The following is a 15,130-nucleotide window of genomic DNA, read 5'->3' as shown; positions in this document are numbered from 1 at the left end:
CCATTCTTCTATAGTAGGCAAGCAATCCTTCTTCCAATATTGCCCTACCAATAACCTTGCAGCTGTTATCAAATTCAACATCAAATTAGTTTCTTTAGTATCACAATCTGTAATAACACCCAATAAAAATAATTGTGGAGTAAACTTTATCTTTCTCTTAAAAATCTTTTGAATGTTCCATCAAATCTTAATCCAAAAAGCTTTTATATTTCTACAAGTCCACCAAATATGAAAATAAGTAGCATCCAAACTTTTGTTGATTAAGATTGAATGCAGCGGCTTTCTAATTGGTTTATGCATAACAGATGAGATATAGGAAAAAAAGATCTTTAATTAAAATGTTAAAGAATTGTTTGTACTTGTCTTAATACAAGCAGGTCATTTCTTTATATATTTTTACTTTAAAAAAAACATTTTTCTCTTTCTTCCCCTTTTTTCCTTGACACTTTTTTTAATTTTTTAACTGTTATCTTTTTCTTAGTTTGTGCAGTATTAGTTCTTTTAATCTTTGTATTTTTAAACTTTAATGTAAACATTTTAAAAAAGTATTGTTCTCATGAACGGTTTAATTTTAATGGGTTTTTCAAACACATTGCAGACGGCCGGACCTGATCAGTGTTTCCCAAACTTGACAACTTTGAGACCGTTGGACTTCAACTCCCAGAATTCCCCAGACATGTATTCTCTGGCTGAGAAATTCTGGGAGTTGAAGTCCACCCGTTTCAAAGTTGCCAAGTTTGAGAATCATTTGGACCACTAGATGATGCTGGGGTCCCTTCTCACTAGTAACTTCCCAACTATAAGACACATCTACTGAGAACCCCATCCCAGCCTAACCTCCTTTTAACATCCCCCTTCTCCCGCTACTCGCCTCGCACGTTTCTTCAAGACCAGAGAGGCGTCGCTCGCGCTTGCGCAGTTGCAGAGCCGCTCGCAGAGCTGTGTGTGACCAACCTCACGTAGCGCTCCCGCCGCTCCGCTCGCCGCCGCGTTCCGAGGAACGTCCCCGGAGGCTGGCTGGGCGGGGCCAATCGAGAGAAGCATTCCGAAAGGGGCCTGCTTGGGAGCGATCGGCGACCGACCGAGCAAGCGGCTCTTCTCCCAGGTAGGTAGCCGCGCTGGCGGGCTCTTTCTTCCCCCGACTCCGCTTTTATCCCCGCTGGATCAAAGCGGCAGGCTCCGTCTTTCGTTCGCTTCTTCCCAATAGGGCGAAAGCTCCTCGTCTGTTCCCTTTTGCTTCCCCTGCTTGGGGCGGGGAGGGAGCCAAGTTAGATGCGGGACAAGCGCACGTCTGAATGCTGCCTCCGCGAGGAACTTCCCTCGGGGACGCTGACTCGAGCGCTAAGCCTCCCTATCTTTTTTTCTGGAGCCTCGTCACGGAAGGTCCCCCCTGGTTGCTTAGCCCTCCTTTGCTCGGGCGCTTTCGCTTCTCTGTTCTTTGCAAAAGGCGCGCTGAGCTCCCTTAATGGGAATCTGGAGCCGGGGATCTGGAGCACCCGGAGTTGATTGGTGGATTGATTGGAAGGCCATCGTATCCTCCAGACCCCCACAGATTTTGCTAGATTTGCTAGATAGGTTTTGCTCCATGAACCCATGGTTGAGCCAAGGCTGCAGCCGAGGAGCGTGCGAGCCCTCGAGCGATCATTGCCTGGGAATAACTCCCCGACGTGTCCACTCTTGTCAAGAGCAAGCAGAGATTTCTTTTCTCCCTTTATGCTCCGAAGGGCGAAGACATCTGTGGCTGACGTGGACGCGGACCCTTTCTAGATTCCAGCTGTGGTTCAGCCTTCCTTCGAAGGCGGCAGTTTAGAGAGCTCTTCGCTGTTCCGAAAAATTTAACGATTAAGTGCCCCGCGGGAAGAAATCTGATTCTTCCTAGAGTCGTAGACTCTTCAAATCTCCTAAAAATTCACTGGGGAAGAGAGGTGGATTATCCCGTATTTTAGATTATTGGCATTGCCCTCATTTCAGAAAGGATGCAAGGCTGGGGGGAAGAAAAAAAAAACACTTTGAAAAAAATCCTCTAGCTTAACTAGATCTCAAGGCTTTGCTTTTGAGGTTAGCCAGTGTAGTAATTTGATTCCTTTAAAAAAAAAAAAAGTTTAAATGCACCTTCTACAAAAGGCATTGGACTGGTATTTGCAGAAATTCTTAGTTCCTATGTTGAAATCTTTTCCCTGCAGAGTACTGAAAATAAATTTTCTTGCTAATGAGAACGAAGGGTGGAATAGGTGGGTAGAAGAGCTAATAAAAAAGAATAGTTTATATAGTAATTTAACCTTTTCATGTACTCTTTTAGACTTGGCTAAGAAAGAATTTTGAAGCCAAGTGTCCATTACAGGACATGACTTGGAAGACGTGGCAGTAGCATTTTTTCATCAACCTTTTGCTCACATTAAAAACTTCTGGCCTTGTTACTATTTGCTTACTAAATATGAATAATATGCGCTTTCAGATCAGTGAAAAATCTACGCTTTCAAAAATGCGTAATTATGTAGCATTTGTTTTCTTAAATCAAGTCCCTTTGGGTAAATTTAGATAAATCCATTTAAAAATTTGATAAAATCGTTTTTTAAAATTCTTTGTAGAATTTGATTTTCCTCCAAATGTTTCACAATAATTTTCTGAGGAAGTTGTATTGCCTCATACTTGAATGATACCAAACTAGATTACTAAGTAATATTTTTGAGTTACTAAGTTCTGCCTGCTTTTTTCAAGAGGATAGAAAAATGATAGAGCTTTTGTCCCATAAAAATTTGTACGGACATATTAACATTGGTTGATTTTTTCACAAATTCCATTAACTCTCAGATTGATTTGAACCTGAAATGGGCACATAACAGATTTTTTTTCTTGCATAAAAGTATCTGAAGATGCTATGTAACTAAGTCATGCAGGACTCAATGTAATATTAGTGTTCTTTATCATCCTGATGATCATATTATCCAGAGTGTCCATAGGATTTGGTCAAAAGGTGGCTTTCCCATATGTTGGGACTTTCAACTCCCAAACTTCATTGCCATATGGATTGGTCATGTTTGGTGGCAATTTTGAGAACTGTAGGCTTAAAGCAAGAGAGATAGTTTGGTGTAGTGGTTAAGGCATAAAGCTAGAAACCTGGAGAATGTGAGTTCTAGTACCGCTTTGGGCACAAGACCCACTGGAAGGAGACAATAGTGAACCACTTCTGAAAAACCTTGCCAAGAAAACTACAGGGACTTGTCTAGGCGGTGTCCAAGAATTACACATGATTGAATGGAAAGGGGGGGGAGCCTTAATACATCTAAAAGGCAACAATATTGAGAATGCTACAATTCACAATTATTTAGGCACTTCATATAAGCATATATATGTACTGGATTGCATTCTAAACCACTTTGTGTTCTATGTAAGAAAATGTTGAGACTATAGAAACCATTTCGGACTACAGAAGAAGAGCAATAAATACATTAGAACAGGGGTCTCTAATTCCTGGGCCGTGGCCCAGTACCAGGCCGTGGCCTGTTTGGAACTGGGCAGTGCAAGCCATGGGCGAGCGTGCAATGAGCATCAGGCACTTGTGCACACCCACTGCTTACACGGAACCATCCCCTCTTCCTCGCTCTGCTGCTATCAGTCCAGAAAGGTTGGGGACCGCTGCATTACAATACTCTAGTTCAGTGGCTCCCAACCTTTTTTATACCCGCACCCCTAGAACACTTCTGATATATTCTCACACCCCTTACAAAAGTTTGAAATACCAGCAACAAATTATGCATATACACTACAATTTTGAAAACCCAAGTTTTTGCACCCCCTGGAATATCGTCTCACACCCCCAGGGGGTGTGAGCACCCCTGGTTGGGAACCCCTGCTCTAGTTAGATACTTACTGTCCATTCACACACTGTTCTACTGGAAGAAATAAAAACAGGCAAGTGGAGAAGACACCAATGTCTTTTCCAGCTAGACTGCTTCTCAGCCCTTTCAAATGTCTTGGGGACCTTGTTGGAACGCCTTGATGGTCAGCCGTCTTTTGATGTGGTTTCATTTTGCCTTCATTAATTTTGTCCTTTTTTCATGTTTTCTAATGAATTCAAATCCACACAGCCAGGATGTTTATTCGATGTAATAAAGAATCAGGATTTTTATTTATCAACTGGTTTGATTTAGCTGGAAGATGGAGGCAGAAATAAAGAGCCAACCCAAATGCCATATTACAAATAGCATTTGCTCCATCTAGAAAGGCTTAATGCATGATTGCAAAGTTATTTTGAAAAGGTAAAACCTCCTCTGACTCTAAATGGGTTCCTGGCAATTTCATAGCTAATATCCACGTTATTTTGTTGGGGTAATCCAGATATTGTTTGCCAATTTTTCCAGGATGTTTTTCAACTTCCCAGACTTGGTCCACATATCTGAAAGTCACCAAAGTTGAGAAACATTGATTTAAGATCTATTAAAATAAATAAGTAGTGCTACAGCTAGTTATCGGCTTACAACTGTTTGTTTAGTGGCCAAAGTTACAACAGCACTGAAAAAAGTGACTTATGACTGTTTTTCACATGACTGTTGCAATACCCCATGGTCATGTGATCAAAATTCAGACGCTTGGCAACTGGCATGTATTTATGACGATTGCAGAGTCGCGGAGTGATGCGATCACCTTTTGCGACCTTCTGATCAGCAAAGCCAATGGGGAAGCCAGAATCACTTAACAACTGCAGTGATTCACTTAACAAAAAAGGCAAAATGGGGCAAAACCCACTTAACAATTTTCTCACCTAGCCACAAAAAATTTGGGCTCAATTGTGATTGTAAGTCGAGGACTATCCTGTATTGCAAATACATACTGTACTTTCTTTGAATATATAGGGATCTCGGAGTATGGACAATCATTTAAATATGAGCCAGCAGTGTGCTGCAGCTGCCAAAAAGGCCAACACAGTGCTAGGCTGCATTAACAGAGGGATAGAATCAAGGTCAAGTGAAGTATTAATACCACTTTACAATGCCTTGGTAAGGCCACACTTGGAATACTGCATCCAATTTTGGTCACCACGATGTAAAAAAGATGTTGAGACTTTAGAAAGAGTACAAAAAAGAGCAACAAAGATGATTAGGGGACTGGAGGCTAAAACATATAAGGAACGGTTGCTGGAATTGGGTATGTCTAGTTTAATGAAGAGAAGGACGAGGGGTGACATGATAGCAGTGTTCCAATATCTCAGGGGCTGCTACAAAGAAGAGGGAGTCAAGCTATTTTCCAAAGCGCCTGAAGGCAGGACAAGAAGCAATGGATGGAAACTAATCAAGGAGAGAAGCAACCTAGAACTAAGGAGAAACTTCCTGACAATTAGAACAGTTAACCAGTGGAACAACCTGCCTCCAGAAGTGGTGAATGCTCCAACACTGGAAGTTTTTAAGAAGAGACTGGACAGCCATTTGTCCGAAATGGTATAGGGTTTCATACCTGAGCAGGGGGTTGGACTTGATGACCTCCAAGGTCCCTTCCAACTTTGTTGTTGTTGTTATTATTATNAAACTTCCTGACAATTAGAACAGTTAACCAGTGGAACAACCTGCCTCCAGAAGTGGTGAATGCTCCAACACTGGAAGTTTTTAAGAAGAGACTGGACAGCCATTTGTCCGAAATGGTATAGGGTTTCATACCTGAGCAGGGGGTTGGACTTGATGACCTCCAAGGTCCCTTCCAACTTTGTTGTTGTTGTTATTATTATATGATATGCACAGATGGATTCTGTTTACAATATAACAAAGTTTGAGGTTGATGGGTTGGAGCCATAGATAAGTGGATGAGTATTTTCTATTCCATTAAAGTATCCTGCCCCTTCAATTACTCCTTGAAGTTATTTATCCCTGAGCATGGTTTGTTAAAATCACCAACTTCCAAATGCTTCAGGGTTTTGTTCTACATAGAAAATACTATTAATACCGTTAAGATGGTTAGTAATGGTATATAAATCCAAGTGCTATTGCTACAGTAAATAAAATGAGTTGAGGTATAATTCCTGTTGTGGCATATTATTTTGCTATTGTAGCCTCCAGTCCATTCCGTAAAAATAATCCCAAGCTGAGAACTAATTTTTTTGATTTGCACTGTTTTCAGCATCCTATTATATTTTCATGATGTATTAAAATTCTTATTTTTTTTTCAAATGTCAACATTCAGTTAATGCAAATTTACGAGTTATATGTTTAAACGGCTGTACATTGTTTTTCTGATTGATCCCTAATGCTTTCACACAGTTTGTCTCACCTAAACCTCAGTAAACGGAATCATGGATATTATACTTCTATTTCATGAATATAGGTATTCCAGAAGGAAAACCTCTTTTTTAAAAGGACAATTTTCCCAGACTTTGCACAGTTAATAGCTGCATCATTTCTAAATTCCAGAGTAGAAGGACAAAAGTCAGAAATGCTTTTGTGTAAGAGCTTTGTTGAAAGAATGAAAAATGTCTGAAATAATGGGCTTATTAGAGAAAGAGAGGGAGCAATATATATTAAATAAGGCTTAAATGTCTCTGGAGATAAAACATTATTCTTGTGTAATGACCATGGTATGATTTGATAGGACTGCAGCTGGAATAACCATTAGTAGAAAAATGGCTTTTATAGAAAGTACACAATGTGAGAAAATAAGCAAGTCCTTACCCTGACTTCTAAATCAAGTCTACAGTATTTGATAGATAGCTGATTACAAGGTTGATAAATTTTAATAGCATTATATCAGTTTTATTACAGAGGAATAACGAAATAAATTGAGTTGCTAACATGTATCTCCAGAAATGTTTAGCTGTAGCTTTCATAGATTCATCTGGTAACTTATTTACTGCATAATTCTGGACCAGGTAAATTACAGTGTTACGCAGTGTTACGCAGAGGTAATAGGATGGCATATTTAGGAATTGATTTTTATCTTCGACTGTACTCTGGATTACAGAAATACAGCTTGAATTTGGATTTCAAAATACTTACTTTCACCCATGTGATTTATAGGTAGTGCTTGACTTACAACTGTTCGCTTAGCGACCATTTAAAGTTAAAACAGCACTGAAAAAAAGTGACTTATAACCATTTTTCACACTTACGATCATTGCAGCATCTCCATGGTCACGTGATCAAAATTTGGCCGCTTGGCAACTGGCATGTATTTATGATGGTTGCAGTGTCACGGGGTCATGTGATCACCTTTTGTGACCTTCTGACATACAAAGTCAATGGGGATTCATCTAACAGCCATGGTTGCTAATGGTTGCTAAGGCCAGATTCACTTAACAATCAATTTAACAACTGCTGTGATTCACTTAACAACTGGGGCAAAATTCACTTAACTCTCTTGCTTAGCAACAATAATTTAGAGCTTGATGGTCGTAAGTTGAGAACTTCTGTACTAATCTTAAACACCAAAGTATTCTGAAAAGAGCCTTTATATTCTCCTCTTTAATTGAAGGAGGAACTAGAAGCTGTGCCAGTACAAATATTGAAATATTGCTCAGGACAAATATTATGATATATGCATTTTGCAGAATGAAAATCTACAGGGAAAATAGTTTGGATAATTGAGAAATGAACCTTTCTTCATAATATCATTAAAAATTATATTTGTAGGTGTGTCAAGGCAAACCAGTAGTGAAAATGATGGTGGTCTCAAGAGAGTGGTGTCTTCTCGTCCTCTGGATTCTACTGCCTTCTTCTCATGCTCATACAGATTTCTTCACTTCAATTGGTAAGTGATGCTTTTAAGCACTTCTGATTGATTCAGGAATAACAGCACCAAAAGTGTAGTAAATTAATTGCTTGGATTATTAGTTATCCATCCACTATCTGCTGAAGCTAGAACATGATCAGTCACAAAATTTAAGTGTTATAGAAAAATACCAGCAAATAATAAAATGCCATAGGTTTAAGCTCTTAAGAAGCAGTCAAAATACATTTGGAAATACTATTACCAGTTTACATGAATTATGTTGGTTATATTTTAGTATTGCTTTTTCTTGGTAAAGGGAGAACTACCTAAGAATTATGTCCCAAAGATGCTTTCTCACAAGGCAACTGGACTTCCTTGGTTTTTTGTTTTTTTTTAAGATGCTTCTCATTCAAGAAGCTTCTTCAGAGATGAAAAAGCTTCTTGGATGAGAAGCAAAACATCTTCAAAGAAAAACAAAGTCCTATTGCCTTGTGAAAAAGCACCTTTGGGATAACTATGACCTGGATGACTGAGAATCTCCATAGACATAACACCTATGTGTTAAGATCAGTTGGTGACATTTCTGAATTGGTTAAATATATGGTGGTGTCTTTGCAGTATCCAGCAAAATGATTTGGGCATATAATCTGACTGTTATAAATATATGCAGGAAGCATTTTGTTTATAACTAATTTTATTTCAATCTGCTATCAGTAAATTATAAAAATAATCTTAATTTTTTTCTTCCTGTTTGTACATGTCACAATTCTGCTTCCATGGCACTTCTGCCATCCACTCTGCTTATAGAAAAAAAAGAATTAATATTATGTCAACATTTACTTTAGATATATTATTTACATTAGAACAGTTAAAGCAGTGGTTCTCAACCTTTTTAATGCCACGACCCCAACTGGTCGTAAGTCGAGGACTAAACCGGTCGTAAGTCGAGGACTAAACTGGTCGTAAGTCGAGGACTACCCAACCGGTCGTAAGTCGAGGACTTTCCCTGCCCGGGAGCGCCACGCATGCGTGGTTCCGCCCCCTGCGCCGGCTGTGGCGTAGCTGGCAAGCGGCAGAGACGGAGCAGGCCGACCACCAGCTGGCCCAGCCCAAGGGAGGTAAGGCACCCGCCGGAAAAGGGGAAAAAATGGTGGACCAAAAAAATGGTGGACAGCCTTGCTTGGCGACCCCCGTGAAATGGTCGATCGACCCCAAATGGGGTCCCGACCCACAGGTTGAGAACCACTGAGTTAAAGTGAGTATACTTTATCACAGTTCAATAAATATACATGTCAGTTGCCTTGTCATTTGAACTTATAAAAACAATCAACATAATTCATCTATCTTCAATTTTGATAACAAATGTTAAATTAGATGTGTGGCTGGTGGCTTTATGTAGAGTAGATTTGTGCTTTCTTGGTCTGCCTGCTGGCTTTGCAGACTTAATATCTTAACTTGAATGATGCAAGGGGGTAAAGAGTAAAAAGTAAGTTTCTAGCTATGTGCTTACTAATCTGTATGAAATTCTAATCTAAAACCATGTTTCATTGACATGTCCATGAAATGACAATTTGAACTACAAAAAACAAACATAATAAGAGCTGCAAAACTATGAGTGAAGGTTAATCCTACTATAAAACTGCCACTGAGAAACTGGTTTGTGCATTCAAAATCTGGGACAGTATACTGGGGTAATTTAATTTCAGCAGATCAGTATGAAATTATTTTTGCAGTATTTGCCAGACATGGGTGGTAAAATAGATTGCTGCCTTGCGCCTTGCATTTAGCTGTAATTTATTCTGGTAGTCTTCCTACCTAACAAATTGGGAAAGATTAATGCTTCCTTAGTGAAGAGAAAAATGCTCGTGATAATTTTCCCCCCAAAAAACTGTGAGAAAGTAACTGCAAATTTACGTATTTGGGTTTGTTGGCTTTTAAAACTGTAAAGGTTTTGTAATTTTTGTTCTAAAACTGTTAGAATTTCATACAAATTTCATGAACGTACTGGTTGTATTGATCTATCTTTTAGGTCATATGACAGATTTGATTCATACAGAAAAGGATCTGGTGATATCACTGAAAGACTATATCAAGGCAGAAGAAAGCAAGTTGGACCAATTAAGGCAGTATGTAATTCTTTTATTGCCAATATTTAGCACTGTTCTACCATACAAAATGAAAAAAAACCCATCTTATGTTAATTAATTCATGGCTTTTTTGAGAGAAAAACTATATCTACCATTATTTGAGGGTAAGATTCTTATTGAAAATCTTCATCTATAGTGAATAATGGCATTTCCGTAAGTCCGCCTGAGGTTTATTCCTTCATTTGTTTTCTATCTGTTAAACAAAAAAATGTACTATTAAAATCAATTAGGTAAGTTCAGTCTCTCTCAGCTCAACTTACATCATAGTGTCCCAAAAGTTGTTTTTTTCCAAAAGGCAACAGGACTTTCTTGGTTTTTTGTTTGGAAATGTTTCACTTCTCATCCAAGAAGCTTCTTCGGTTCATGGATTCAGTTCTTGGATGAGAAGTGAAAGGTTTTCAAAGAAAAAAAACAAAGAAAGTTCAGTTGCCTTTTTGGAAAAAGCACTTTTAGGACAACCATGACCTGGATGATTGAGAATCTTTCTACCTCATAGTGCATAAAATAGAGATTTTCTTATAAGCCACCTTGAACTCATGGAGAAAAGATAGGATATATAGTATAAGATGAATATGTCTCAGAGCCAGTTTGGTCTAGAAAGGTATTTTATGCTAGAAAACGGGAGACCGTGAGCTCAAGTCTCCGCTTAGCTATGAAAATCAGCTAAATCAGGGGTCCCCAACCCCCAGGCTGCAGATCAGTATCAGTCCACAACCTGTTGGGAACCAGGCCGCACAAGTGGCAGGCGAGTGAGCAAAGCTTCATCTGTACATGCCTGTAATCTAGGTTGCACGTGCAAAACCATTCCCCGCTGCTGGTCCACAGAAGATATTTTTTCTTCTGAAGCTGGTCCCTGGAACCAGAAAGTTTGGGGACTACTGAACTAAATGACCTTGGGCCAGTCACACACACTCAGCCCAACTCATTTCACAGGGGTGTTGTTGTGGGAAAAATAGGAGGAAGCTGTGTTGGATATGTTTGCTACCTTGTATATTTGTATAAATGTTAAAGGTTGGGTAATAAAATGTAAAATAAATATAAACAAGATTAATTTTATTAAGAGCAAACTGAAAAATGTATATGCATGTATGTGTGTGTGTAAGTGTTCACGTTATCTGTAGCATTGGCTTAGCAATTTACGAAGCTTTTATTTCCTGTACTTAGGTGGGCTGAGAGGTTGGATAAGTTGACCGATACGGCAACAAAAGACCCAGAGGGATTTTTGGGACACCCGGTGAATGCATTCAAATTGATGAAGCGACTGAACACCGAGTGGAATGAGCTTGAGAATTTGGTCTTGAAGGACATGTCTGCTGGTAGGGCTTTCAAAATCCTTTGAAGCAATCACTCATTAAAATACACTGAGTAACCAAGGAAGTCTGGATTTCAATTCATGCCAGTTCACTGGGAAGAGTCTCAAGTATGCTTAACTATAAAAATGAATTTGGTGTTATATCCTCCAAACTAAGCAGTGCAACTATCTACAGTTGTGTATATTGCCCAAATGCCAGAGTAAATGATACTTCTGGCTGGAAGTGACCAGAGGAGGTAACTATAAATAAATTTAAAACACACCAAGGCAGTGTTTACTAATTAGATCTGAATGGAAGCCTCTCTCTTCCTGAGTTCAGTTTTATTCTTCATAATAAAGCAAATGACAATGGTTGGTTTCTTTAGTGATGAGATTGGGGTTACAGCAAGAATAATACTGCAAATTATTGATGAATGCCATCGTCAATCATCTATTTTATTCCTTGGAATTAATCGCATTGGCTTCTTAGCATTCAGATGTTCAAGATAAAAGGAACAACTAAGTTCAGCTAGTCCTCAACTTACAACCATAATTGGGACCAGAATTTCCATACCAAGCAAGGGAGTTGTTTATCTGAGTCACGTCTGATTTTACAACTTTTTTGACGCAGTTGTTAAGCAAATTGCCCCAGTTAAGTGAAACATGCCAGTTGCCAAGTGCCTGAATTTTTATTACTTGACCATTGAGATTGCTACAAGTGTGACAACCAGGCTTAAGTTACTTTTTTCAGTGCTGTTGTAACTTTAAATGGTCGCTAAACAAATGGTTGTAAGTTGAAGACTACCTATATTTTCTTTGCTTTTGGGCTTGCCTACAAATCTAAACTTTCTTCTAGTTGGAATGACTGCTTCCATCCCTCTGAACTTGCCTTTTTGGCCAGGAAAGAACAAATGCCTCCTTGTTGACAAAAAATTGTTCTGCATTAACTGCATTGAATGTAATTTTAGAATTGAATTATACTTTTATAAGTAATTAAATTCTAGTAAAGAAAGTAAAACTGATGGAAAAGAATATTTGTAGCTCAGAGTTGAACTGTGGGGTCTTTGGTGCTCTCTGAGCTTGGTTGTTTTCTTGCAGATCTTTCATTACCAAACTAGATAACATCATCAGTGCTAGAAGGGAATGGGGTTTGCTCTCATCTTATATACTAGTGCAGTGGTGGTGAACCTATGGCACACGTGCCAGAGGTGGCACTCAGAGCCCTCTTTGTGGGCATGCGCACTGTCGCCCCAGCCCTGCCTCCCCCCTGCAGCCCCCTCCTCCCCAGCAGCCCCCCCAGAGGAGAGTCGCGCCCGGGCATGGCCTGCGTGGAGCAGCGCAGCCAAGGGCATGGCAGCCGGGAAGCGGGGACAAGACTCCGCCCTCACGCCCCATTGCACGCAGTTGATGCTGCGGGTCGCGGGCAGAGGGCATGGCCACCATGGTGCTGTTGGGCCACCATGGCAATCTGCGGCGGGCCGTGGAGGCGGTGAGTGGCCCTGCTGGCGAGCGGGGGCAGAGTGGGGGCAGGGCAGAGTGGGCGGGACCACGGGTGGAGTGGGGGCAGGGTGGGTGGGGCAGAGCGGGCAGGACGGGGGCAGAGCAGGGGCCAGGACGGGGGCGGGGGCAGTTTTTGGGCACTCGGTGTCTAAAATTTTCGCCATCACTATACTAGTGGCTGTCAGTGTTGGTGGGAAAAATATAAAACTCTTTTTCTTTTTGATCAGTCTGGTTCTGGAACTATCCCATTATTTCTCCTGGAATAGAGTTGATTTATGTATGTAAGCACTGATGTACTGTACTGAATGTACAGTACACACTTTATATATTTTTGGAAATGACTTGTTTGAGTCAAATGTAGTTTATGGTGCTCAAGACATATTTCTGAACAATCCATTTTTGGAAATATAAGAACTATCTTGGATTCAGTGGTCCCTTTTGAGAAATACATGGGGTATTCCAGTTTGCTTTGGAACACATGTTTTGTATATACTTGATTATAATTAAATGTTTAGTAATCTAATACTTTAGGCAAAGTCCCTAACTAAAGAAATATTTAAATTTAATACAGCAAATGTGAACCACAATCTTACGAACAACTCAAAGTATAGACAATAGCTTATATAATCTTGAAAAGAAAAGCAGAATGGTTTTAGATTTGTCAAAATTGTTCTAAAAACCTCCCCTCCCCCAGGGAGGAAAAAGAACTTATAAAAGTTTGTTTTCATTCCCAAATAAATGAAACTTGATGTTTCTTTATGTGTATTTATTAAAGATAGAAGCCAGAAATTCTGGTGAAAGCAAAGCTCGTTTGTAAGGTTAGATAAGATATACAAGGATATGTAAAATACACTGTTTTCTGGGAACCATGGAAAAGTGCTTCCAATTCTTGCAGAATTGCTTCTTAAAACTTCTGAAACATCCCCACCCCCACAAAAGGATCAGATTGATATGGGAGGGGGGAGCTTTTTTTTGTTTTTGAAAGTTTATCAAAGAGAGATCCAACCTAGAATTAAGGAGAAATTTCCTTAATCAGTGAGAACAATTAACAGTTAATCAGTGGAACAGCTTGCCTCCAAAAGTTGTGGGTTCTCCATCACTGGAAGTTTTCAAGAAAAGACTGGACAGCCATTTCTCCAGAATAATATAGGGGTTGGACTAGAAGACCTCCAATGTCCCTTCCAACTTTGTCATTCTGCTCTGTTCTGTCCCTGAAAGAATCAATTTTGCACATCCCTATAAATTTATAATATTCCTCTGTATTCCAGAAGTAGTGAAATAAATTGTTACTGAACTAGAGCAATATTTTAGCCTTATTGCAGCTATTTAAAGCAGGGCTTTTCAACCAGTAGTACGGGTACCATCTGTGGTACATTGGCACCTGGCAGGTGGTACACGACCATCCTAGAAAAGTGGTAGTGGGGGGGAGGGGAATGAGCTGAACCGGTGGCAGCAACGCACAAGTGATAAAGGACAGGTAGTCCTCAACTTAAAACAGTTCACTGTTGTAAGTTGAGGACTACCTTTCCTTTATCACTTTTTTCCCTTTTTTTTTTGGTCATCAAGTTTTTGACACCTTGCTAGGCGACTGGTGGTACTTGGATATTGCCATATCGTAAAAGTGGTACAATGGGTGAAAAGGTTGAAAAGCCCTGATGTAAAGTATACATTTGACCCGTACCCCATTTTGTGTACAAACTAGTATCGCTTCCAGTATCAAAAAGAACGATTTATAAAAAAATATATATCTGGGATTGGATCCAAGTTTAATCATCCCTAAAGCATCCGGGAGCCATCATCAGTCTGAAAGCAGCCAAGAGGAGAAAGAGGAGGATAAATTATGGACAGAGGGGGGGAAGGCAGGTGGGTGAGAGATTGGGTGGAATTGTGATCACTGCAGAGTAGTATTGACAGTGCTACAAGAACCTCTTTCTTTATTATTTTTAGGGTTTATTTCCAACATGACGGTTCAACGGCTGTTTTTCCCTGATGATGAAGATCAGACTGGTGCCGGCAAAGCTCTCTTGAGACTCCAAGATACATATAAATTAGATACTGACACAATATCAAGGGGAAATCTTCCAGGTATATAAGATGCCAGCATTTTAGGGAAGCAACTTTGTTTTATTTCAGAGGGACAGTGCACATTTATATGTGATTTCTAGCGATAGGGAAGATCAAAACAGTCTTATAGTTTATTCTCCCTCTCTTCTTCTAGGATGCTCTGATTTTAAATACACTTTTCTGTATGTGTGTGCGTGTGTATCAAATTTTTCAGTACAGTAAACGTAAAAAAGGAAGAAAGGAAGAAAGTAATAAAAAAGTTAAAAGACGTACAATTATGCTTTCTGCATTAAAAAAATCAGTTTTACTTAGAAACAATAACTACAGATAACACATGGCAGTGTTTATGCCTGGGACCAAAGGGATCTCCCACGTGAACTTATTCTGTAACTAAGTAAAACTTTGGGTGTCCTAATGTGTAAAAAAATAAAATACA

General features: G+C 39.6%; 1 protein-coding gene across 4 annotated transcripts in view; it reads left to right on the top strand.

Annotated features, from left to right (window-relative positions):
* Positions 1 to 962: 962 nt before the first annotated feature.
* Positions 963 to 15,130, top strand: part of P4HA1 (prolyl 4-hydroxylase subunit alpha 1) — a 40,142-nt gene continuing 25,974 nt past the window's right edge. For 2 of the 4 annotated variants that reach the window (XM_015818096.1, XM_029284523.1), the window contains exons 1-5: positions 1,005 to 1,105; positions 7,614 to 7,731; positions 9,722 to 9,818; positions 11,004 to 11,155; positions 14,578 to 14,715. In XM_015818096.1, coding sequence (XP_015673582.1) covers positions 7,641 to 7,731; positions 9,722 to 9,818; positions 11,004 to 11,155; positions 14,578 to 14,715 — 478 coding nt within the window. In that variant the 5' untranslated portion in view covers positions 1,005 to 1,105; positions 7,614 to 7,640. Of the gene's footprint in view, positions 1,106 to 7,613; positions 7,732 to 9,721; positions 9,819 to 11,003; positions 11,156 to 14,577; positions 14,716 to 15,130 lie in introns of all 4 variants that reach the window. The other 2 variants (XM_015818098.1, XM_015818097.1) reach the window with 2 other exon arrangements.

The sequence above is a fragment of the Protobothrops mucrosquamatus genome, unplaced genomic scaffold (genome assembly GCF_001527695.2).
Source record: "Protobothrops mucrosquamatus isolate PMUCROS unplaced genomic scaffold, P.Mucros_1.0 scaffold681, whole genome shotgun sequence".
NCBI classification, from domain to species: domain Eukaryota; kingdom Metazoa; phylum Chordata; class Lepidosauria; order Squamata; family Viperidae; genus Protobothrops; species Protobothrops mucrosquamatus.
Note: the sequence above shows the minus strand (reverse complement) of the source record. Positions and strands in the feature narration are given on the sequence as shown.